This window comes from Electrophorus electricus, chromosome 4 (assembly GCF_041902795.1).
Source record: "Electrophorus electricus isolate QZ-2024a chromosome 4, ASM4190279v1, whole genome shotgun sequence".
In the NCBI taxonomy this organism is placed as follows: domain Eukaryota; kingdom Metazoa; phylum Chordata; class Actinopteri; order Gymnotiformes; family Gymnotidae; genus Electrophorus; species Electrophorus electricus.
The window spans coordinates 7,303,746-7,330,281 of record NC_137500.1 but is presented as its reverse complement, the minus strand read 5'-3'; the positions used below and the strand labels follow the sequence as shown (position 1 = coordinate 7,330,281).

Sequence of the window (26,536 nt, the reverse complement as noted above, 5' to 3'; positions counted from 1 at the left end):
ATGCCAGCCTTTGTAGAGCGTAACGTTGTTTAACTCCGAGTGTATGGATGTTTGGACTTGATAGCCCCTCTTAAACCCAAGAAAAACATGGTTAAGACTCACCCCTGGCTAAATGAGACCACTCGTGCTGTTAGAAAGGAAGGTAGGACGTTGGAACGCAGATGGAAGAAACTGAGAGTGCTTAAATAAATACCAGCTTTTAACTAAAGTAGCCAGGTCAGAATATTTTTCTGACATTATCTCTTAGTCCATATTTTATGGCTTTTCCCATTACAGAACCCTGTGAGGATTTCCTTTTTTTCATACTCTTTCCATATTTTTGTGAATAAGATTAATAACATAAGGTTTAGCACCCTGCAAAGAATGTGTTATCCCTCAGTTTTATCTTTCAACTGTACTCTTAAATCAGTTTGAGCTGGTCTGCCTTCACATATTGATAGATGCTTTTTCCTTCTACCATTCTGCCCGTTTCCTGCATCCCTAACACCATCGTCACACTGTCACAGCATCATATAATATCAGCCCCACTCCACCTCATCCTGTCCTAATACCATCCCCACCCCATCACATCTACTAATCCCATCCCCAATACATCACCTCATCATCTAATACTATCTCCACACCATCACCCCCACCCCAACTCCTCATGTCTTAATACTACCACATCCTATCACGTGTCCACATACCATCCCCACCAAATCACATGTGCTAATGCCATCCCCACCCCACCTTCTCTTGTCTTAATACCATCCCCACCCTGCCTTCTCACGCCATTGCTCTGTAGCTCTCTAGCAATAGGTTTAACAGACCTGGGCACTACAAATGGAGGATATACTTTACCACCTTGGTTTTGAAGTGTGTATTTGGGTGCTGTCAGACGGCAGTGTTTTTCATTTCAGATGTATTGAGCCACTGATCCATGATATCTTAGAGTGGTGTCAGTAAAGCCTGTTGCTAAGGGTTATTGACTGATGATGGTTCTCTGCTGTCTCCTCCCTGCCTTTCCAGATGAGCATGAGCTTTTCTCAGCAAAGCAATTTGTTAAACATGTTGCAGAACTTCACAACAACAACTCTTTCTCTCGTGAGTTTGAGGTGTGTTCTCTCTTATCTTATCTGACCTCACGCATTCACATATTCTCCATCTGTGAGAAATTGATGTGAGAAAGTAGTTTAATAACTTGCTAGGTTTTACATATAATTTCACTCATGCAGTACAGATTGCAAAATACACTTTGCCCCTTTAGTTAATTCAGGCCCACTAGCCCTGCCCATATTCAGTCATGTATGAGTTGTAGATAACTTTTTACAAAGAATAATTAAGTCACTCACATGTACTGGCATGCTTTTCACAATATTCCACTCAGATGTGCATAAAAATACACTAGTACATAATGAAAGCTTAATTAGCATCAATCAGTGTCAAACTGGAACATCCCCCACTCCTGAGTTTCATTTATTTGCTCTTAATTAAATGATTAAAAATAAATCAGGCATGCTGCCATTTGAAATAAATAAGATGTTAGAGGCTTAATTGTAATTACATTTTAATAACAATATCTTTCCTTGGTCCAGGACCATGAAAGAAAGTAATCTTTGTTACACCACACACCTGGAGTTATCTACAATATTCTCTAGTATGAGAATGTTCTGTGGCATTTATATGAGCACTGACATTATAAGACATTAGCTTCTGATGTTCACAATAAGCTGTTTATTATTACGGCAAGGATTTCATTGGCCTTTGTCTGTTCCATACTTACCTTAGTTACTGTGCAGTATAAGGTTGCCTTCATGTGTGTAACCTGCATGGTTTATCAACAGCACACAGACACTCTGTGTATATGCTTGGCCTCACCTTGCCGTTGTAGTTTGTCTTCAGCCCATATACTGCTCTGAATGGTACTAGTAACATGCAAACTAACAAACTGACAGAGTTCTTGCAGTCTCACAAGGTGTCATGCCTGATAAAAGTGAAGATGTACATAGAAATATTTTCTCATGTTTCTGTTTGAATTGTTTGTCCCATGTGACATTATGAATCAGGTCTGAGCAATGATATTGTAGATGTTAATCTAAATATATTAGTTACATTAAGGAGACTGGCCATTGGTCTAGTCTAGGCTGTTTTGTGAGTGCATTGCTCAAGACCACGTAATGCATGAAGCATGTTCTGAAAATGTTCTTCCAGCTCTTTTTGCTGGGGTTTTTTTTGCTTCTTTTTTTGGTCGTGTGTTTGTGCAGTGTGCATCGTGGAATTTCATTGCTGTGCTTTTTGCATTCTCACTCCCCTAATTAGATATTGAAAGATTATTTTGAGGTAAGCCATATCTCCCATTTGGTTTTCTTTGATCTGGTTGAATTTGACATCTGTAACATGCACTGCCTGTTCCATTCATGCAGTGATTTCTATGTGCTAATCTGACCTGCTGTTGTATAGGAACTCATCCCTGAATACAGTGTGTATGTTTGTTTGTAGGCAGTTCAGGCATGCACTGTAGATCTGGGAACTACAGTAGACAGCTCCAGCCACCCAGACAACAAGAGCAAGAACCGATACATCAACATTTTAGCCTGTATGTGACACACAAAAAGTACCACAATAATGATGATTGTGGACATGCACTTTAAACAGAGCCATAAATAAATATTTTGTACATAAATATTATGTAAATATTTGTGATTACATAGACAATGTACATAGATTCAGTAGAGATTCATTTAAACACAGTAAACAGAAACTAATGCTATACTATGTTTCAGATGACCATAGCAGAGTCAGACTCCTACCCCTGTCTGACAAAGAAGGAAAGTCTGAAGGTGACTACATTAATGCCAACTATGTGGATGTAAGTATTTCTGTTCAGAGCTACTGAAGGCTAGTTGTAATGTGGCATACTGACGTTAAGGATTTTATCAGTGAGAGATGACATGATGATGCACTTTTTTGATACCGGTGAGAAATGCCTGCTTAAAAAAGGAGACCTCGATGAGCTGGGTTGGCAGAGCTTACCTCAGACTATCCACCATCTTCGCTAAAAGTGTTAGAATTAATTTGATCAAATACTGAGTACAGTCCTGTTACATTACAACCCAACATTTGAATTCACCTTCTCGAAAAAGCCCACATTGATCTCTCCCTCTCTGTGCTTTCTGCACTTCTCCAATCTCCCTGTCACCCTTTTTGCTGTTTACCGTACAGGGTTTCAATAAACCAAGGACTTACATAGCAGCCCAGGGCCCTCTGAAATCAAGCACTGCGGACTTCTGGAGGATGGTGTGGGAGCAGAATGTAGGAGTGATAATCATGATCACAAACCTCATGGAGAAAGGAAGAGTGAGCCATATTTGCACTGCCTTCTATTTTGTGTCTTCCTTCACACAGTCTGCATTGTGTTAATGTGTTCTCCATTAACAGTCTGTTAGAGTTTTTACACAGTTCCTGTGTTCGACCTTTCACAAATGCTACCATAATATCAATAAGGGATAAATCTTAATAAACCATCAGATGCTTGTTAACTTAATATTTTGCCTTCTGGTTGTGCTTGTTAATCTCTGTTACAGAGAAAGTGTGACCAGTACTGGCCACTGGAGACCCAAGAAGAGTACGGTTGTTTCCTTGTGACTGTTAAGAGCACCGAGGTCATGGCCTTCTACACCCAGAGAACCTTCACTATAAGAAACACACATGTAAAAAAGGTAAGATAACACACAGTAACTTCCTCACACTGACTTCTGTCATGCTTCAGGTAATGTATCTAATCTTGTCTTTTTTTTTTAAACTGTTCTGAGTTTGTTGCCGATTCCTACTCACTGACTAGTTCTCCCCTAAAAGCTGCCAGGCAGGGAGTTGAGAACTAATGTGTACTTATTCTAAGATGTGAAGCCATATTAAACTTCTGCTCATACAATGTCCTTGGTCAGCTGAATGCATGTTTTGGAGAGCACTGTTCTGTATACACAACCTTAAGGGTGTACATAATCCTTCCCACCCAGGGAAAAGGGCCTGATATGTTCTCTAGACACTTGTGGACCTTGTTAATGTATTGATTTGGCACTTTCAGGAAATAAATCAACTAGGGCAACTACACCATTCAGAGTTGGATGGGGCATATTTAATGACCATCAAAAGCATGATGCACCTCAACAAGTCTGAATAATAAAATAGCACATTATGTTTATTAATAATCCAGTTTAAAATATGTAATGCAACAAAGCATGTTAAACAGGACATCTGATATACAGTGTTTGATTGACACTAGCAAAAAAAACCTCAAGGATTAGGCATACTGACTGTTCACACTTCCAAACAGGGAATAGCCTGACTAAACCAAACAGCAATCAACTCCAGCATAATATATCATATAGACAAGGAACAGTTCCAATCACTCCCTGCACACAAGGCATAAAGTGAAAAGTGCACACTACAAAAACGAGGTGCAGAGAAGTGAGTGAGAGAAAGGGGGGAGCCCCCAGCTAGTGCGGAGGACACAGCAAGCTCCAAGATGTTTTGTGAAGAAGGGAAAAAAACATCAAAGTTAATACCAATCACTTGAAAGCAATTTTCAACAATCCAGCATAATACGTTTGTGTGCATTTTAATAGTTTGATTCATGCATTGAATTTAATTGGAAGAAACAAGAAACCTTTTGCATTTATGCAAAAGAAAGCAGTGGTAGCTCCCATTGTAACATTTATTTATTTATTTATTGGCAAACCCTCAAAAATGTTTAACTTTTCTTAATTCACAGTGATAACATAAAAAGGCAAAGAAAACCATGCTTCTTTAGAAAATGACTTACTTCTTTCAGTCAACACCCTTTTATCTACTCTGCTCCTTCTACACCCCCCCAGTTCCAATTCTGGAAGAGAAAGCCACTCCCACACTTGTCCTCTCCTCTTCTCCCCGGCAGCTACATAGCAGCAGGGATTTGGCAGAGGCCAAGTGACGAGGGGAAGGAGTTTATAGAACACTAGACTTCAGACAGTGTCATATCCCAAAATGTGTTTCAAAATATCGCCACAACCGCGCAAGCTCTGGACAATTATTAGTAAAAGTAAGATAAGGTAATAAATAGTTGTCACATAAGGTAAATTGTCACGGTGTAACTGCAGTATTTTAAAACTAAAGGCTGTTTAAACAAAACCACTCTGACCTGCTGAAGACTTCAGTTAACCATTTCTGTAACTAAACCTCAATATGTTGTTTCCTCCTGCTAGTTGCAGCGCATCAGATGGCACCACAGTATGCTAGTTAGCTAGGTTAACATTTAACGAAGGGCCACGGTAACATGCTGACTTACCTACATATTTGCTAGTGGTCAAGGGAGTGAGTGTGTCTCACTTTTTAAAACATACCGTATTCCCACAATTCCTTTAGCAAGTGTTATGTGCACTGTGGAGGATGAGGCGAAGTCAGTGAGAGAAAACAATGGTAATCGATGGCTGGATAATAGGAAAAGGAAAAGGCATGTAACACCTCTTGGGTACTGTGGTTGCCAGCGTCCATAAGTGATTTATGTCAAAGCGAAAGCTCAGCCGCTTACACACAGCTCATTCCTGTCTTGTTCGGCTGCCTCCAGGGCTGCCAGAGGGCTCATGTTCAGGAGAGGATGGTAGTCCACTACCAGTACACGCAGTGGCCAGACATGGGCGTGCCTCACCACGTCCTCCCAGTGCTTTCATTTGTCCGCAGCGCCTCCAGAGCCAGGAGAGAAGACATGGGGCCTGTGGTGGTGCACTGCAGGTAGGCCTGCTGTTACCCTGACTTAGAAGTGAAGTCACAGAGGATGAAATACAGCTCTTTTCTAAAATCCATCAGACTACCTGATCTTTTTAAATGTTTGATATACAATTACTAAAAAAATTTGGTTTATCAATTAAATATTTAAACATTTTTATATTTTATATATTTAAATATTTAATATTTTATAACATTTTAATAAATATACCTTTATTATATATTATTTTATATAATAATAAATTAATAAATATACCTTTATATATATATATATATATATATATATATATATATATATATATATATATATATATATATATATATATATATATATATATATATATATATATATATATATATATATATATATATATACATATATAATAAAGGTATATTTATTAAAATGTTTTATATATATATATATATATATATATATATATATATATATATATATATATATATATAATTTTGCTTAAACATGTGCTTCCTATGTACGTGTGTGTGTGTCTGTGTGTGTCTGTGTGTGTGTGTGTGTGTGTGTGTGTGTGTGTGTGTGTGTGTGCGTGCGTGCTTGTGCTCGCACACGCATATATGCTAGTGCGGGAGTTGGGCGAACAGGCACTTACATTGTGCTGGATAGTATGATAAAGCAGATCAAATCACAAGGTACAGTGAATATCATGGGTTTCCTCAAACACATCCGCACACAGAGGAACTACCTTGTGCAGACTGAGGTAAGATTCTGGTGTTCAAAGGTGGGGTATGCTAATCATATGTATATCATATTTGATTGTCTGCTTAATCAGATATTCAAAATTATGTTTAATCTCTTTGTATGGTTTCTGTAAGATTTTTAGCTGCTAGTAACCATATGCTTACTTCCTTGTTAATGACCATAAAATGAATTTCAGTTTATAATGGTTTATTATTAAGAACAACAACAACAATAATAAAATGATAATAATAAAATAATAATGGTAGGTTTATTTTTGTAATACAAAATTATTCAAGCACAGTGTACATAATCACACATTCTGTTATTATTCATTTTCTGTATATCAATGTACTCTTGCAGGAACAGTATGTCTTCATTCATGATGTATTGGTAGAAGCGATACTGAGTAAGGAGACTGAGGTGCCCACAAGTTGTATCCATAGTTATGTCAATGACCTGCTGACCACTGGACCTTCATGCAGGACACGGATGGAAAAGCAGTTCAAAGTATGAAGACAAATGCCAACAGTCAAATACAGAGAAAGTTTCTGATTGCTTTGCAAATGTCCTTGATATTTGAGTACACTGATTGTTATGACTCTGATGGTTGAATACAGTGATTGTTGCACTTCATGGTTGTGATGGTTGATTCCAGTGATACTTCATTGTTTTGCAGCTGGTGAGCCAATCCAATGCTAAGCAGTATGATTACTCATCTGCTCTGAAAGAGTGCAACAGGGAGAAGAACAGAAGCTCCACACTGATACCTGGTGAGTTCCCTAAACTCTGGACTTGTTTGAAACCTCAAACATGATTGTACTATGACTATGTAGTGATTTAATAGGAATGCATCTATGGAACCCTAGTTTTACACCTTGATTCCAGTATGAGCATGACTGGCTCTAAGTCCTTAGCAGTTGGCTTCAGATGGCAACATCAGCTAAAAATGCATATAAAATTGAACTCTTCTATGCAATTTTTCATGTGAAAGAAGCCTTTAATAGAAGAAAAAGTGAAGTGAAAGTTTGATGGTATTTGCTCTGTTTTAGTGGAGAGTTCAAGAGTATGTTTGTCAACATCAATAGAGGAGACCTCAGACTACATCAATGCTTCTTATATTATGGTGGGACATTTATGCAGTTATTATTATTTAGAAATGCTTATGATTCAAATGGTAATTGGTGTTTAGTGTGTTCAAGAACTCTTGTTAATGCGGGGCTGTGTTCCAGGGTTATCATCAGAAAAACGAATACATCATTACCCAGAATCCTTTGCCCAATACAGTGAAAGATTTCTGGAGGATGATTTGGGATCACAATGCCCAAGTTATTGTCTCACTGCCTAATACACCCAATGTGGTGCGTAGCCTGTTCCTGCTGCAATAATTTATTCGCCATGTTAAACCAGTTCTTTTGATATCCTTTTATCTGATATTCCTTTAAAATTTTATTTGTACGTACTTGGTGGATCTCATTGTGTTAGAATAATAATAAAAAGGATACAATAAAAATAAATAAAATAAATAATTTAAGTGATGCGATAAAGATACATAGTGCTGACCATCCAGTTTTAGACATTAATGCTGCTGATCACACTGCTTTATCTTCATTCTGTGCTCTCAGATGGATGTGCCTGAGCAAGTGGCCTTCTGGCCCGGAAAAGATCAGTCAATCCACTGTAACATGTTCACAGTAACCTTAAGAAAAGAGGAGCATATGTGCCTGTCTAATGAGGAGATGCTGACTGTGCAGGATTACCTCCTGGAAGCTACTCAGGTACAAGCTCCCATTAGCGATCCAAGTTACTGAAGCTGTAGTACTTGTCCAGGTTTGTCAGGGGTTATTGGAGAACATGCATTCATACGTTGTATGCAGATTCCTGTTACAGATTGGTGCCAAATAATAGCGGAGTTCATTTAGAGAAACACTTGGCTGCTGAAAAGACTTGAGAATAGAGCCTGGTAAACACTGGCCATGCCTCAGCCGAACACATCTGTTCTCTTTCACAGCTCTAACACGTCTCCATCTGTATTTAAAATTACTGCAATAGACATACTGCATATGCCCATTTAGCACTACTGTCCAGTGCACACACATGCGCACACACAAACAGATTGTGATATGTTTCCCCATTATCTGCCTCGCTCTTCCTTCTTCCTCCTCTGTTTTAAGGATGACTATGTTCTGGAAGTGAGGCACTACCGTGGTCCTCGCTGGCCCAACCCAGACAGCCCAATCAGTAACACTTTTGAGCTGATCAACATTGTCCGAAGGGAGCGGTGCTCTGCAGAGGGGCCCATGGTTGTACATGATGAGTAAGATCTAATCTTAACCATTATTATGGGATGTGATGAAACTATGAACTAGATAAAAGAAGGGCACATATTCTCTTTTACACAAAATGGGCTTTTTACACAGTTGGCTTTGTTTTAGTTACAACTAATTCTCTGCATGCCCACCTATACTAAATATTTGTCAATTGTTGTTAAATTATATGTGCAGTTTTTTCTATATACTGTTATTTTAAGAATTATGAGTGCTCTCAATTAATTGGATTAATTCCAATAACATTTACCAAAAGGATGTTTTATCTACAGTCTCCCCCCTCCCACCCCTCATTACTTTAATTTCTCTAAAACCAAACACTTAGTCCCTAAACTCCATAAACCTCAAAAATGCTTTGGGCAAGTTTTAAAATAAAATAACTGAATCACTACCTCATTGCTGTAAAAATTCTTGCCAGGGGAAGTAACTTTTTAATAATACATTTTGTTAGTCTATATTTTGTTTTAGTCTGTATTTTGTGTCAATTGTTTTGTCACTTTCATTATTATGTATATCATAAACAAATAACTATAATTTTGTCTGTAACTGTTGCTCTGTATCTTGGCGCTCACAAGTCGTGTTGCTCTCCTGTGCTCAGCTATGGAGGTGTGACGGCTGGGACATTCTGCTCCCTCTACACCATGCTACAGCAGATGGAGGCTCATAGTGCGGTGGACATTTACCTGGTGGCCAAGATGACCAACCTCATGAGGCCAGGGATCTTCACTGACATAGTGCGCTTTCCTTTTGTGTTGTTGGGCAACTGAACAAATGCAACCCAATCATCTTAATCCTAATATTATAGCTTTGCATGTTATACTGATGAGGAACAACAAGAACAACAATATCACCGAAAAAAACCCCTCTTCATTTCTCTGATAGGAGCAGTACCAATTCCTCTACAAAGCCATCTTGAGTCTGGTTGGAACCCAAGAGGATGAGAAAACACTCCAGTCCTCCAACAACAATGGTGCAGTCCCAGGAGGCCCAGCAAGCGCCTCAGAGAGCCTGGAATCCCTGGTGTAGCCATAGCAACAAGCATACACAGCTCACAAGGGCTGTCCCATAACACCTGCTGTGCTGCTCTGCTTTTTATCTGTTTGTTTCCTGTCTTCAGATGACAGACCTGCATGCAGCACTTGGTATGAGCTTGGAACTTGGAATGTGTATCTTTGTACATTCATTTTGTTTGACCACTTTGATATAATAGCCTTTGCCTCTGACACTTTGTATTAACCTTACTAATTTCTTTTCATAGGATTTCATATTTATTGGCATTACAGCTAATTTAAATGAGGGAAATCATTTTTAATAATACATTTTGTTAGTCTATATTTTGTAGTAACCAAGGGCCACATGGATTTTTCACATGGATGTAAATACAAAGAATGTGGCAATTTTTTTTCCGTCACAATTTTCAGACAAGGGCATGGAAAAATATTCTAATTTGTAAATAATATTATAGCAACCTCGTCAATGGACCAAAATTCTATTTATAAGTCTAGATTTTTATATTTTACTACTGTTGAGGCTGTAGCGCTTTACACTGTATCTATGAATGCACTCAAATAATCTAGTGAAACATTGTTCTAATATTTCTGAGGTCCCAGTATTTTGTACTGTAATTCACTTAATAGAAAACATGATATACTGATACCCTCTAGCTGTAAATAGAAAACATTTCTGCTGTATGTAGGATTAATCGCAACAGAATAAAACCAAACAATCAGGAATATATTTTGTATCTCAGTAGTTTTTGATTGTATTATAACCCCCCCCCCCCCCCCCCCCCCCCATTTTCCTTATTTTTCTCTAATGATCAGCCAACTGGCATTTTGAGACAGTAATATGTGGTGTTTTATATGTCCACTCAGAAATGTTGTACTTCAGATATTTTAACACTACTTTGAAAAAATTAAGCAGAGAAAAATCTCATAGGTTGAATATAAAAGGTGTACGGTTGTATAATAAGACAACTGAAGTGGAGTAATGAGTACATTTCTAATAATGTGATCTATTCAAAGGTCCATTATACCTCCTGAAAGTGGAAACTGGATATTAGATAAGTGCTACTGTGATGACTTTAGAGTAATACTTTGATTAGCATAAATAAAATTATTCATGTGAACGCACCAGTACACTTTCAAAATACTACTTTTATTTCTTTTTTTGTAAATCCTGACTCTCCAGCTTGTTTATCCATTTGCCCTCAGGACAGGCTCAACTTGATTATAGCTGTGAGATACCAAGTCACTTGGTGTGGGTCAGTGTTTAATTCTGCATGTACTACACATCACCACCATTCAAATGGTCATTAAGGTCAAATTAGCAAACATGGTTCAATAAGCATCATCTGGCTTTTAAAAAAAAGAGTGAAAAAGGGTTTGTTTTTCCAATTAACTCCTACAATCTGTTCATCACCGCAACTCTGGCTTAACCAAATACTTCCAAATCATAATGATAATGGCAAAAGGCCTTTCTAAGATATTATGTAGACAATACTTATAGAAATAGGGAGGTGCAGTTTTTTCTCTCCCTCACCCACACACACTTACAGCATTAAGGCTAGGGCTTTGGTGACAAAGATGACTACATAATTACAGTGCATTCTGTTTAAAGAACCATTCCATATTTGTTTTCTATTTATTAATCCAGGATAAGACACAAGAGGTTAAGGGCATTGCAGGGAAATCTAATTATATTGCCAGACATCATCTTGACCAATGTTTAATTACATTAATTTGTGTTTCTGACTTTTAATTATTACAAACCCACTTATTCTAAGTTTGCTGGCATATTTAAGAAAGTTTCACTAACTAGACAAGTGTGGAAAAAATAAGACTCCTATTTACATGTCAAGTTGACATGACAAATTTAATTTGCATTTAAGGCACAAATGTTGCATTAATACATATCTAATTGTTAAAGTTTTGATTAGCAATGTGGTTACTTTTGTATACCGCAAAAAGAGAAACTCAAAACATTCCACAGAAAAGGCACACGTGACCTCCGTTTCCTATGCACTCTTGAGAGTAACCTCAGGTAATGTTGAATGGCAGAGGTACTGTTTAATCATTTAATCACCCACTTTACATACTTTTATGAAAAAGCCAAAACCTCAAACATTTTTTAAAATTCTCTAACCGTCGATAACTTCATCATCAGACATCATATCTGTCAAATATGGATCTGAATTTTTACAACATCCGTTACATAAAATAAAAAATAATGTGTAAGAAAATATGTTTTAAGAACAATTTCAGTTTTCTTTAGAGTATTATCAAATTATTTTCTACACATCTGTGACTCAAACAGGCTACTCTGTTATAGTACTTTTGGTGATGAACTGAAGGCCTTCCTCCTGAAGTCTTCTCAGAACAGGGCCATAGATATTCTTTGTCATTGGTAACACAAGTCCTTTAGTGTTCAGCTCACCTGCAAAAGCATGACAGTATCTTACTTTTACATTCCTTTATTTAATTTACTTAGTTTCAAACTTTAAAATTCTATGGAAGAAAAATAAGAACACTAAATCACTCATCAAACACTCATAAAATGTCATTTTTAAACTGTTGTAGAGTGGACACTAACCATTGAGCAACATACGAGCTGCAATAGCAGCAGGGTAGCCCACTGTTTTTGCCATGGCTGAGAAGCCGTTGCGGTCTCCATAGACCACAAGGCTGATGTGCTTTGTCTCAAGCTCGCCTGTGGGGTGCCTGATGCCAACATCATTCCTCAAGATGATCATGTCTCTCTCACCCTTATCTGTGGGAAAAGAAAATGACAAAAGACATTTCATCTTAGCCCTTGTTAACAGATGCCCAACAGTTTAAGTAAGATGAATGGAAGAGCTCTGCTTTACCAAAGGAGAGCTTTGTCTCCATGTGTTTAGCAAGTGCTGCCAGGATGGTGTCAGCATGAGGCATGGGTTCCTCACTCAGCATTCCAAACCTGGAAAAACACGACACTAAGGTCCATCATCCAGGCTAGGATTACAAAGTCTAAACTTAATTCCAAGAAGAGCAGAAGCACCACCACAGCCAAGCTGCCGCTGTTCAATTTCTCTACGCACCATTTGAGAGTCTGCATCCTGAATTCATCTCTCCCTATCTGGTTGAACACTGCTTCCTGAAAGGAGTCATCACTAACAGAAGAGGACAAGCCAATCTGTTTACACAGGAGCTGTTTCTGTGTGCAAAAATGGAGGTACAAAATTTGAGTAATATTTAAATATCAATAGGCAACAATATTTTTTCTGTAATTCCTGTGATTTTGTATTTAGTTACAGATTATCCTAAGAAGACTAACTGAACAAAAATGATCATAAATCAGGTAGCAACTCCTCCTCTCTCCAATAGGAAACTAAAGAAATAAACACTTCAAGCATACAAGAGCTGAAAATATGAAAATAACAAATAAATAACAATACATTATAAATTAAAAGAAGCCCTAGACCCCGGGTCACTGGAACATAGTACTTATGATCACTAGTACTTATGATCACTAGTAAACAATTTAACAACATAATATATACTTCAGGAGCTAACATATCTATTAGCAAAAATATCTATTAAATGTTTAGTATGTAAACTTTGTACCCAGGAGACAGGACTGCCTGCCTGTTCCAGCATTGGGCAAGGGTCTGTGTTAATCAGTCCAAGTTTTACAAAGCCACTCATCGCGCTGGAGAAGCCCTGCAGGAAGATGCACAAACATACACTTTGTACTGCAGATTTTGTCCAGGTCATCATGTCCTTTTTAGATTCTGGGCTTTAATACAAAGCACAAGCCCACTAGAAGACCTCTCCAGTCAAACATTTCCCAAACAGTTCTAAAACCATCAAATGAGAACATGCCACATACAAAAAAAAGTGTTTTTTTGGTTTTTTTTTTACAAACAATACCAAACAATTACAAACTATAACTCTCAAACCAGCAACAGCATTCGGTATGCAGCAACAGAGCAGACTAATGCTGAAAACACTTATTTTTCCCAGGTTCTGGATCTCAGATTCTGCATTGAGTTCTTATAAAACCAGGTTGATTATCAAGGTGCACAATTCATGCTTGGTGCAGCAAGTTGCCAATACCACATGTTCTGTAAGTTGTCAGTCTGGGAGAGCTGGCAGCAAACTGCTGATGGGTGGGATACCTTGAAGCGTAATGTCCCTCTGATCACCGTGTGTGCAGACTCAATGTCATAAATCTCAGCATACTTGGTACTGTCGCGGTTGGGATAGCCTTCCAAATTAAATCCTGGCAGGAAGTCCATGGGCACTGCAGCTTCCATGAGAGAACCACCGTGAGGAATACTTATCACCTGGAAAAGCAAGAGAAAATGAAAAGAAAACTTGCAGGATGGAGGCGATGGAACCACCATGTATGGATATCTTTCAAACATAAAAGGAACTTGTGTGCCTTGATGTCTAAAAATCTTCCATATCAAAAAAAAATCAAAAAAAAAATCAACAGATACTGAGTATAATATACTCTAGTCTTAGATCAGACAAACAAGATATACTGACAGAAATTAAAAGTAAAAATTTCAAATTGGGGTGTTAAGTTTCATTTGGTGTACTTTTCGCTCATACATCTATTACCTGATTGTCTTTGAGATACATGGCAGAACTGATTGTATTAAGAAATACTCCATATGGATTCCAGCTGATTTTGTAACGCAGTGGATTGTCAGAACACTCTGGTGCAGGAAGCCCACCGCAGAAAGAGCTGTACAACTCCACCTTTGAATGTGTTAAGAACCCACACAAAAATACAGCCTTTGTCATTTCATCTTCTGTAAAAATGGCAATACACACAGAACATAAAATGGCTAAAGGCTTATCGAGTATGATCTAAAATCATCATGCACGATAAAGTGTCAATAGATTGAGCCAAGTCATGTGTCTCCCACTCATGCTAATGATCCTACCAAAGGAGACATCTCACACATATCTATAAAATATCTATAAACACACATGAAGGGAAAACACAAACACACAATACCTACAGTGCAACCGTCTGCCTTGGCCTGGTCGATGCACTCCATGGCCAACATGTGATCAATGCCAGGGTCTAAGCCTATCTCATTTAATATGGTGATGCCAGCCTCCTCAGTACTGGAAAAACATCCAGTCAAGATGTAACACAAATAAATCGGTGCAACCATCCAATAGGAAGACACAAGTCAGCTAGTCAAGTCATCCGTTCATCAAACAATAATAATAAAGGACAACTGATGATGTTTGCAACTGTTTACCTGTCCCGAAGCGCTTCCATCTCTGGACTCACGTAGCTGGCAGTCACCAGGTTCACCTTCTTATTGATGCAATGCTTAGCCACCAAAGGATGTAGGCTATATGGCAGCATGCTAAAAAACACAAAACAAAAACAAAATAAAAACAAATACCCCCCCCACAACAGTGAAAGATTTTGTGATAATGATTTTGTTCCAAACATTATAATCACATTAGAATGGTACAAAACAAAGTGAGAGGTTTTGTGTAAGGTGATCATGATCCATGCCTGATGACAAGGTCATGGTCCTTGACCAGAGACTCAAGATGGCCCTTCTGGCTGGTGACATCAAGCATCACAGGTATGGTGTTGGGGTATTTGACAGCCAGTTCCTCAGCCTGGCGTAAAAGCACTGATGCTAAAACAAGGCAGTGAAAACAACAACCAGAAGAGAAGTTTAAGCGTTCCAAAATGTGCTGAATAGAACTGAAAAACCATACTTTTAAGTTAGGCTCACAGGATTTCTAAGCTATGGTCGATAGCACTTACCCACTGTGACTTGGGTGTGGGCATCCCTGGTGAGATACTCAATGACTGGCCCAGACACATAGCCAGAGCCTAACAGCAGGACACGCTTCATTCCTCCCTTCTGCAGGATCTGCTCAGACTCCCTGTGGGTCACATGGTGCAACCATGACTACTGATATGAACACATGCGCACACTTGCCCACATGCTGACGTGTCTCGAATTGTGACAAACTACTGAATCAAAACATAAACCCCACATAAAACATAAAAGCAGGTGAAAAGATGAAAGATTTTTCACCTCAAAGATTGAAAGAAGAAAACTCGGAAAGATTTGTCCTTACACTTTATTTCTAAATTTGCCAGATTTGATCTTCAACATGAGACTCGTTTCACAAGCCTGCATGACACAGCATATCTACTGTATTAAACAACATGGAGGAGGAGCAAGTGAAAACAGACAAAATAAGCACAAGGAGATTAGGCAAAGGCTTTTTCTGCGTGCAAGCTGCTGAAGAGGAATTATGCATTAAGTGTGAAAAGGAAAGGAGAAAAGATGGCCTTGTGGAGAGGAGCATAACAAAATAATCAAAACAAAATAATCACTTGACAGTGACGATGATTCACCACGATGACTTATCAACTATCCCGATGCGGTCGACGCAAGAGCTGGCGCGTTTGCTTCGACGATATTATATTAATATCTTTGCGATAATACAGCGCAGAAATATAGTTCAAACTTTTCCTGAATCCGTAGTCTGCTCTTCACTTTCCGTATTGTCGACAGTAAGAGTTAAGAGCCTATGAGAAGTTAGAGAGATAGGTTAAGGCGCACGTCATCTGCTTCTCACCGAGTGATTCGTCTGTTCGTATGTCACTCATGTCTCATTCAGCTAATCACCGTGTGATTAAATTTGTTTAAACGAACTAAACAATAAACAATTATGACATCACTAAGGAGTTACCCTTCACATCGGAAACATTTCCTTCCCCGTTCAATCGACATCTAGCTAGCTAACTGTTACCCAAGTACGTTTACAGCTGCAGCAGCGATTTTGGAAAGTAGTGATGAAGATAACGTAGGTCTATAGCCTGAGGGATTTGAATCCTTTGATGAAGAATACGAAAATAAAAGATCGATGTCTAAAATTTTACAATATCGCCAACGCTATAATAGTGGACTTCAGTAATGGTCACATTTAGGCACGGTGTCTGCGGCTAGCTAAATGCTTCTGTACAAAATTCGTGAACTTCATTTCTAATACTGTAGTCATGAGTTTTATTTTACAAAATTGACTGTCCAGAAGTTTATTTTGTAAAAGTTTTTTTAAATGAAAGTAAGTTAGTATAGATGAATTTATATGTTTTGGCTATACTGAATACTGTGCAGCTGAAACCGTTCCCCACCCCCCAACCCCTCTATTTTGATCATAGTTGTTGTAATGCTAATTTTTCACTTGCACACATGAAGCTTGAAATCTAATATAAAGTCATTGTTCAGTCACATTTGACCCCAGTCCCTCTTAAGATTTGGTGAAAGTAGTGCGACAGACCACACTTTTACTCAATAAACCATGTACAAAATGTCATTTTAGACATTACAAATTTCTATAATACTTTATTCATATATTTCGCTAGTTGTGTGAGCCAAACATATTGATAAACCTTTTTCAAACACCAAAACAGTTCAACATGAGTAAAGGTATGTTTTCACGTGATATGATACAGTTTTGAAATTGGATGTAATATTTTCAGCTTTAGGGCCATATTTCTTTATGCAGTGCTCTAGGTACCTTAGGAAGAGAGCTGAGATTGCTCTGAACATTTTTATATGAAATGTTGGAATCATGCTATAGGTAACAAAGTTAATTTTAAAAATATGCAAAAACAGAAAATGCCCTGAGATTTCAGATTGATTTAAAATTAATCTTAATTAAACAGCATGTGACCCCTAGTGGGAGAAGTGTGTTCACCCCATCATTGGGAGTTTGCTGGCTTGAGCCCTGGTGATGCCACAGTCATGTGTGGCTGGGAACCCAAAGGAGCTAACTAGCACTATGGGAGGGGCGGCAGTACTGTGTTTGGGTTTGCTGATGAGGGCAGTTAGTTGGGCTGCACTCTGGAAACATGGACAGCAGTTTGAAAAGATGTAGCATTACATGTGAGCAAGTGCTTGCTACACCCTCCATGGTAGGTGGTTGTCATTAGACAGGGAGGTTAGCTATTTGGTGGCTAGGAATTGAACAGGAAAAAATGGGTTACAAATTGAAAAAAAAACCAAAAAAATTATGAGAATTTACTTGTTAGGTTATTTGTGAGTTTAGATGGCATGAATACAAAAAATATATATATGACGATACATATAGACTATATGTCTGGTTTCATGCCAAAAGTCAGACAGAAAACAGTGGGAGACAGGTGGCGGATGTGGTGAATGAGACGGTCTATCCGTGAGAGAACACTCCGAACTGGAGCGCTCTAGCCATGTAAGATGTTAGGGAGTGAGCAAAACACAAAAACCATATGGAGATTGTGCTGTGCCCAGCCACAACAAAGGTTGTGGCTGGACGTTAGAGAGAGCTCTGGAGTACAATAATGACAGCAGCTCCTAGAGGTGAGGCAGAGGCAGACTAAATTATGAATGTATAATAATTATTAATATTATTGGATGGTGATTAATTTAACACAAAATAGAGTAAAATTGGTAAATTAATAACAGGTAAAACTGCACATAGTGTATATTTCTGTACTTTGCTATCTTAACTTTTCACTTTGTGAACAACATTGACATGGTTAAAGATTTAAATGCATCATTTTGACCAAAATTACTAATGATTTATTGAATCATACAAGTGTTGTGATTCACCAATACACTCACATAACACTGGAACCTCTGAGAAAGGTCAGGATGCTAACAACACTCAGTAAAAAAAAAAAAGGTTAGAGGGCTCTATTAACAAATAATATATATGCAGTCTGTGACATGTATCTCATAAAACCCAATTTAGCTCTTCCACCTCAGTTACAGACATCTTTTAGCACTGCACAGTTTTAACAAGACCTTATGGGATATAGATGACATGCTAAAATTATACTGAACGCTCCTTACCTCCTCTCTCTCAGCTTCTCAATGTACTCAAACTTGGGAGTCAACTTCCCACTGGACGTTATTACAGCCTAGACATACAGCAAACATTAAGACATATTTAAATGTGTGATCCAGTGACGATAAAACAAAATAGTAATTTAACCATAATCCGTCAAAAATATTGACAGACTTAATCCACTCAGAAGAGTGGATACAAAAGAGATATTTAGTTAAGAGTTAACTCTAGGATTACACGGTTTATATAAGATATGTGTGCTGAACAGTTCTCAGCTGAGAGGCATAGCTGGAGTAATCGCTCTAATTTAGGCACAAACACAATTGTGCAATATGTTTTTAATATTTGTCAGACAGACCTTAGAATTGAATCATATTCAGTCAAAGGCTACATAAAGGTCAGTGAAAAGGTTTGGCACACGTACATCTCTAACTTGAGGAGAGAAACCTTCCTCATCCAGTGGTCTGGTTGCATCTGATGTAAGCTTGGAATATAAATAAAACAGAATATAAATATATCCAACATGAATACCAGGGCATGCAGTGTTAAACTGTTGAACATAAACAGACCATTTCACTGCGAGTTATACTGTGTATGACTATGTATGTGATGAATAAACCAAACTTGAACTTGAACAAACCATGTAAAATGCTTAACTGATAGGGCCAAACCTGTTGCAACACAAACCAAACTAACCCTGAAGCAGCAGATTTCCTTACTTACCCCAAAGCCCCAGAGCTTACCATTTCCCAGATGTAAGGGAGCAAGCGGTCACCAAAATAGTCTGTAGCCTCAATGGGAAGTTGAGCAGGAAGGTTATCAATGGAGCACATGAGAATGCCATTTCCTTCCACACTACAGAATAAAGTTGTAGTTATACTGCGAACAGCAGCTCTATAGTTTGATAGTATATTACAGTTACATATCACTTCTCTCTTGCTTAAATGTGGTTTAGGTATTGTAGAAGCAGTTACAATAATCTTTACCTCCCATTATCAATCAATAAATCACATGCTCCAGTAATAAGAGGTCAAACCTCTTGCTTATTATCATTTCATTATTTAAGTCACCCGTGACTAGAGCGTCTCTCACATGCTGCAAATATGAGTTAACATTGGTGTGGTTTTCTAACAGTAGTTCGCTAGGTATCTATGTACTGCAGCTGTTTGTCAGCAAACATTTCAGATGAAATTCACTGAAAATTAAAAATAACCATTCAAAACTAACTCCAGGTATGTATTATCGCTAACTTTGTTAGCTTTCTCGTGTAACATTACCACAGCTAGCTGTTGCAACCTATCCAGCAATATGTTACTGCATCAAACTTAATTTTCAATAAAATTTCCTAAGACTAACATACTAGCTGCGCGTACTGACAGTATCCATGTTCATTATTTACGTCCATTAAATTTACTTTCATTTAAATGGGACATGAGGTAAATCTTTTCAAAAATAACTTACAGTTGCTGAATTTCACAAATTACCTACTCCACCTTTTTAGTCCTGTCCACTTATACTGCAGTTCTCAGGCATCTTTCAGAGCTCAAAGGTCCAATAATAAAACAGCTTGTTTAAATTTAAGGGATAAACAGATGTAGGAAAATGGTCAATTCATAAAAATGAATTATAAGTTTTTGGAACACAAGACCACACAAAAACTGTAAGTGGATGTCAAAGAAAAATCTAAAAGGAAATAAAATAGTAGGATATGGCCCTTTTAAAGGTTTTAGGAAAAAAAATGTCCAGAGTCATACCTGTCATGATCTATGTGCTGGTTAGCATCATACATACAGAAGGGCTTCTCAATGGTGGTGCACTCAGTCATAAACTCAATAGAGCCCCCCGTGTCTGCAGAAATGTCACAGATTGCTAAAAGCCTGGGGAGGATTGAGAAGGAGAAAAGACAAATGTTTCATAGTCAGCATCACTGGGCTCAGGCCTGCGCAGAGTTAAAAGTATGCTTTTTAGGTTTGGAGGGTTATGAAAGGGTATACTCAATATTTAAACCTCTCTAAAACCAAACAAAATAGAAGACAAATGCAACCAAGACCCTCCTAGCAGCTGCACAGGTTAATGTTTGATATTTTAATGTGTAATTATTGAAGACCATCATTGTTTTTGCTCATCAAAGTAGCAAAAAAGTAGACAGTGGTAATAATAGGCAATGACAGGTAAGTACATTTGGATCATGAAAGTGAATTACACTAAGGATTGTTTATATTGTATAGTCAGAATACGCAGCCTACAAGTTACTGAATAAAAAAAACACAATGCTTATCTTCTGGACAACAGATACTACCACAGTGTTGTGGTGTGCTGTAAAGCAAGAAGCCAGAGATCATGCTCACTTGTGTGGCAGCGCTGGCCAGCCTTCAGTGGCTGAGACCGAAGGGTTGGAGGATCTCATAAGCTTCTGTGCATCCAGTCGCTTTAGCAGCCTAGGAGTGTGAGGTTCCCAGTAGATGCCATTTATCAAGCAGGTTGTATAAGGTGCCACCTTTAAATCCAAACAACCACTGTCAGTCCTTTCTTTGTCTACTTCATTTCAGGCACAAATGATGCAATTCACATTTTTCATTATTATGTTTTAAAACATTCAGTAAACAAACAGGATTTAAAACACAGTACTCTCAAAATGCACTGAAAATTACCCTCTCTTAAAGGGAAGTAAAAAATTAGCTTTATCAGAAAACGAGTTTAAGAGTGAATGAATCACTACTGGGTGAGAAAACCTTGAGCGTTAGTGATTTCATTCCTCTTGAGCAACATATGAAGAGATGTACTCTGCCTAGCTCCAATAGCATAAGAGCTTGTATACTGCTTTTCACAGCTCTGCCAACTGAAGCAAAGCATCGCTTATTAAAAACACCATTTGCAGGGGAATGAAAAAACTGAGTAGGCAAAGCCCATCAGCCATTCTTAGCCTTACTGTTCTGCTAAGGGCAGATTAAGTAATTTCTTTCTGGGAAGCAGACTCATGAGGAACCATGAAAAGAAGGGAGCCTTTGATTTTGAGATGTCCCTGAACCTGACATTGCTACAAAACAGCCAATCCTGTTCTGGGTCTTCTAGACTGATGTGTCCAAATAAAGTGTAAAGCACCACACCACCAAGCTTTCAGAAACCATGATTTATGGCATCAAGTGCTTGGAAGTCTGTCTGCTGTCACTGCTGTTTCTAAGCACACATGACTAGCAAATGCACACAGTCACCACATCTTTGCCGAAATGGCTTCTTTGAAGTTAATCCTATACTTATTTGACATTAGCAAAATTTGTTGAATGAATGGTTGTTTAATTTCCCAAATTTACATTCTTCATAAGTGGAGTACTATGTGAGGTTCAACAAAACTCCTTTTTTGCTGGATCTGTTACTCACGCTGGATCTGAAATGAGAGGTGTAGCGCTCAGGGTGGTGCTCATACTCCAAAGGATCATACAGCCCATCACTCTTTCGAACGAGATGGTGATGTCTGCTGATCACTGTGCCATACACTTTGCTCAGGTCTGGAGTTACATTCACAAGTAATTTATTAAATGCTTTCTTGCAGAGACACCAAAACATCAACAAACCCAGAAAAATTTAAATAAAGCAGTGCATGCTACAGACAAGACTAAAATATTTGTGTCGCCACCCCATGTCCTGCATATAATGGTACTATACAGTGACAAACTAAAACTACTTCACAAAAACAAGAAATGCAAATGTAGATAGTGCAATAAAAGGATAGAAGGCAATACCTCCTGACTCAGAGACTTCTTTAAGTTCATGTGGCTCCACATATTCACATGGAAGCTCATTAAAAATATCTTGTGCACCCTACAGAAATTAATGGAACAAAATTATGGACTGTCCATCCCATATGTCTAACAAGCATATTCTTATAAATTTAGTCTCTGCATTGTGAGTTAGTGAGATTCAAGCAAAGGAAGCCCACTTCAGTTAACCACAACAAGGCTGTACCGTATTATTCACATACCTTAGATACATTGCCAGTGCCAGTGAATACAAACGTCAGTGGACCAATAGACTTAGGCATCAGGCCTAGTGATATTTCATACCCGCAATCCCTTACTGCTTGGATGGCTTGACTGACATTCCTGTAATTGTGTGCCATGCCAATATGCTGTTACATAATTAAAAAAAAAAGAAGACAAAGTAAAATTCTGCACACATTTTTCACTCAACGTTAATAGTTAAACACCAAGATAAATTTTGCTTTCAGCTTACAAGTCACAAATTAGGTGGTCTCAAACTTCCAATACCAGTTAGCTATGTTGCCCTTGCAAAGTTTAACTACCAAAAAGAGAAAAATTTGAACACCAAACAGGTCTTGGCTAAACAGTTAAATTTTAGATAAAAGGAAAAAATGTAAGAGAAATAAGATGTAAGCACACACACACACACACGTGTGTATAATATGTAATGTATTACAGAAAGCTAGAAGACTTCTAACATTGTTATACAACATATGTAACAAAGTTACATTTGTCACATAGATAAGGACTAAAAAATAATATACAACAAGTGTTTTTTATACCAGTGTAATATACCAAGATTTTTGGAGTGCAACACAGTTAGGCGTGGTGAATTGAAAGAAGCACATACCATAAAAGGAGTGTGGTGTCCGAGGGCTAGGAAACGTAGGCCCAAACCATGTAAAATATTAATCATTCCTGTATAGATAGGGAAAATAATTTTTCTAGCCAAAGGTGTTTTACACAGTTGCATTCCCCATATATTCAGTATCAGTGACAACTCTCAAACCAATTGTTACTATCCAATTTTGATCACAATTATGAAACATACATGAAATCCTCTTTTATATATTACATGTTTACTTTAACCAGACTAGCCGTTTCAGTGAATTGCTGACAGTATTGGAGAAGTTGTCTATGCAAGACTTCAAAACGGCACCACTCAGATCAATACTGAGATTAAGCCATTTCCTATAGGGTAGTTTGACGAGATAGGAAGGAATAAAAGATAAAAGGGAATAAAAGCTCCTCAGACTCATTAGATAATGCACATTTATTTACCTGCAACACCAGCCCACTGTCCAAATGCTACAATTCTGAACCCATTGTCGTCCACCATTTTCTCATAATCAATCAGTCGCACTTCCTGGAAAGAGTAAAATACTGCTTAAAGACCAAGATATGAAATGCTTGCTCAGTAACATCTGAGCTTCTTTAACACTTAAATGCCCAGGATTCTTGAATGCTCACATTTTGACCACTTTAGATTTCTATGCATATCATTATATGACATAGAATAAATAAAAAACAAACATGTTACATTAAGATATGTTATAAGAAAGTCAAGAGGCAAATCAGATAACCTAAAGCACCTTGCATAATCGTTGCCAAGGTAAGATCTAATGCACTGGAGTTGCGGACTACATCAATTAAATTATATAGTCAAAATGTCCACTATGTCCTTTTGAGGTCCTTTTTGTATTTCATAATACTGAGCTTATAACAATACCAGACTAAAATATGCACTAATACAATAAAAGTCAGGGATTGGTAGACATGGGGAGATTTATATTTGTCAAAGTTATTACATCTCAAATTTTTAATGGTTTTAGCTGTTTTAGTGTTTAGATGATAGGTAGGTTTTTTTCCTTATTACAATTTTGACACAGAAAGGTCAATAGCATATCAAGAACTTGGGAAAAGATAAATTATGAGTCAGATAAAATAAATTCCATATTTTAAGCTACAACTGACTGCAAATAAAGTGCAGTGTAACCAAGTCAAGACTATTATGTAACAACAAAAAACAATTTTTAACACTAGAAGACATTTTCACAGGCCATTACCTTTTTGAGTATATCATCTAGAAGGCCCATGTTAGCCTCCTGTGCTTTGATGGTGTGGGAGAAGAATGCGTAGGTTTTACATGGAATGACCTTTTCTTCCGGGGGCCTCTTTACACCGATGATGAGAGAGGCTTCTGAGATGTCCTCCTGTATGATGGCTCCTGCTTTCTCATAGAACTAAAAGAAAGATTCAACATATAGCTATACCTCTCATAAGAGTAATTGCTGGCATTTGTAATTTAACTTTTAAAAACTTAGGATTAATTTTCCTTCTCTTCACTAAAATAAAAAACAAAAATAATTATCCTATTAAAAACTCACAGTAACAAAGACTGTTCATAAAACTGTATTTATAAGCAAACAGCAATAACACTAAAGACTTATTAGTCAGTTCTTTTGTTTATTGTGATTTTGTGTATCTTTGAGGACACTGCCTACTCACTCTGTCATGGATGGCTCTCCTGTTCGAGGGTTGAACCAGGACTTTGTGGCCAGCTGCATTGATCTCCTTTACATGTCGAGGGCCAAGGGGTGCACGCCTCTCCCATACGTTGACATCCTCACGGCGGATGGCCAGCACAGCCCTGTGGTGGTGAGACCTCTGCTGCCTACACAGCCAGCCCCTTAACCCCCTGGCTTGGTTTCTGACAAATTGGAGCATGGCTTTGGGAAAGAGAGTTACAGCTACACATAATGAGATTAACAGCTACACAGAATGAGAATGAAAAGGGACAATGTACTGGACCTACTGAAGTGTCAAACTTTTCAAAGCAGTATGTGCAAGGGTATTTGCAAGACTGCAGCTAAATAAAATATGATAACCAGCACTGTTTCAGCAATTTCAGATTCCAGAGGTTTTTAGTCCCTCTGAAATGAATGTTTAACTAAATGGACAGCAAAGAGCATTTAGGTTTTTATACTAGCTAGTCAACAAGAAGAACAAATTCAGCAATGCCATATGAGGGAGACCAGAATGTAATAGGATTTGTGTGATATATATGACTAACACTTTAGACAACTTGGTATAATGATTTAATTAATTGTCATTTGAAGACTGCTTAAAAATGTCGACAATGTGGCATTAGTCTATAACACATTATATGCAATATATGCAAATAGCTAACATGCTAATAAAGTCATAGAAGAATGTATGCATAAATTATAAGTTTAGCATTAATTTCGCAATCAACAGAAAGTGTCTTAGCTACAGACTTTGCTGGAAGTAACACCTTTAGTTATCATGTCCTCACCTACCTTTTCGTTTTCAAATTCTATTTTTAACTTGCAATTTCATCAACGTGGAGTGACAGCTGTACAGTAAGCCACAGTATACACGGTAAGTAGGGTAAGTAGCCAGCAAACGCTAGTTAACAGGCCAGCACGCTTTAAGTGACTCACGTTAAAAATACGAGCTATATGACTTAAGAAAACAGGGTTGCCTTGTTGTAAAAAGGAGCAACCGAGAATCCGACAATATCAACGTTTAACGGACTTCTACTAAAATGGTATATGACTGCATAGCTTGCGTTAAATATTTTGTGGAGCTAAACTATATGCACTGCTGCTATGCCGAGGAATCTGAGCCCTGACTTGCCTCCATCCAATCCTAACACAGTTTGCGGATCGGCCTTTTCCAATGCCCTTGACGTAGTTGTCGCAGTGTTATGACTTCATTGAACAGGAACCGTCGCGACAGCATATCAAAATCTTATATTATCCAGATATATTTCGGTTTTATCTACCGGACTTTATGTCAATTAAGTTACCCCGACACATAATAGTAGTAGCAATAATAATAATAATAATAATAATAATAATAATAATAATAATAATAATAATAATACGTTTTTTAACAGTTTAACTGTTTTAAACATCCCAATTTTTCTGATATAAATTACAATATAACTCAGGAAATAACCCTATAATTAAATCTAGTGTAATTCATTAAATACATTATTTACATAATATATGATAAATAAAAAATAAAGTTATATATCTAAAAAGATCTCTAAAAAGTTGCTAATTTAAAAATACACACGTCATCGCATCGTTCAGTGTAGTGGTACTG

General features: G+C 37.7%; 2 protein-coding genes across 11 annotated transcripts in view; one reads left to right on the top strand and one right to left on the bottom strand.

Annotated features, from left to right (window-relative positions):
* ptprz1a (protein tyrosine phosphatase receptor type Z1a) overlaps positions 1–10,511 on the top strand; it is a 46,847-nt gene extending 36,336 nt beyond the window's left edge. For 8 of the 10 annotated variants that reach the window (XM_035523494.2, XM_035523498.2, XM_081712067.1 and 5 more), the window contains 16 exons: positions 1,009–1,094; positions 2,299–2,319; positions 2,479–2,575; positions 2,763–2,848; positions 3,202–3,336; positions 3,564–3,698; positions 5,582–5,745; positions 6,338–6,473; positions 6,815–6,961; positions 7,131–7,224; positions 7,504–7,577; positions 7,684–7,812; positions 8,077–8,229; positions 8,626–8,768; positions 9,377–9,512; positions 9,661–10,511. In XM_035523494.2, the coding sequence (XP_035379387.1) occupies positions 1,009–1,094; positions 2,299–2,319; positions 2,479–2,575; positions 2,763–2,848; positions 3,202–3,336; positions 3,564–3,698; positions 5,582–5,745; positions 6,338–6,473; positions 6,815–6,961; positions 7,131–7,224; positions 7,504–7,577; positions 7,684–7,812; positions 8,077–8,229; positions 8,626–8,768; positions 9,377–9,512; positions 9,661–9,804 (1,880 nt within the window). In that variant the 3' untranslated portion in view covers positions 9,805–10,511. Of the gene's footprint in view, positions 1–1,008; positions 1,095–2,298; positions 2,320–2,478; positions 2,576–2,762; positions 2,849–3,201; positions 3,337–3,563; positions 3,699–5,581; positions 5,746–6,337; positions 6,474–6,814; positions 6,962–7,130; positions 7,225–7,503; positions 7,578–7,683; positions 7,813–8,076; positions 8,230–8,625; positions 8,769–9,376; positions 9,513–9,660 lie in introns of those variants that run through there. The other 2 variants (XM_035523495.2, XM_081712066.1) reach the window with 2 other exon arrangements.
* A 1,122-nt stretch (positions 10,512–11,633) lies between these two features.
* aass (aminoadipate-semialdehyde synthase) lies at positions 11,634–26,093 on the bottom strand. Its single transcript, XM_027018377.3, has 24 exons — positions 25,723–26,093; positions 24,911–25,131; positions 24,469–24,645; positions 23,684–23,768; positions 23,253–23,320; positions 22,624–22,770; positions 22,385–22,463; positions 22,023–22,150; positions 20,993–21,141; positions 20,399–20,521; positions 19,388–19,499; positions 19,069–19,128; positions 18,650–18,717; positions 15,565–15,686; positions 15,304–15,433; positions 15,038–15,148; positions 14,789–14,897; positions 14,382–14,522; positions 13,934–14,101; positions 13,380–13,475; positions 12,854–12,969; positions 12,644–12,732; positions 12,370–12,546; positions 11,634–12,213 (listed from the first exon to the last, which is right to left on the bottom strand). The coding sequence occupies exons 2-24, from the start codon at positions 25,127–25,129 to the stop codon at positions 12,095–12,097; spliced, it is 2,793 nt and encodes a 930-aa protein (XP_026874178.2). The 5' UTR covers positions 25,130–25,131; positions 25,723–26,093; the 3' UTR covers positions 11,634–12,094.
* Between the last annotated feature and the right edge of the window lie 443 nt (positions 26,094–26,536).

Coding starts and splice junctions, on each gene's coding strand:
- aass (XM_027018377.3), bottom strand. CDS start 25,129: ATGCTCCAATTTGTCAGAAACCAAGCCAGGGGGTTAAGGGGCTGGCTG. Junction 19,129..19,387: donor TCCCTTACATCTGGGAAATG/GTAAGCTCTGGG, acceptor TTATATTCCAAG/CTTACATCAGATGCAACCAG. Junction 15,434..15,564: donor CCACACCCAAGTCACAGTGG/GTAAGTGCTATC, acceptor GCCTTGTTTTAG/CATCAGTGCTTTTACGCCAG.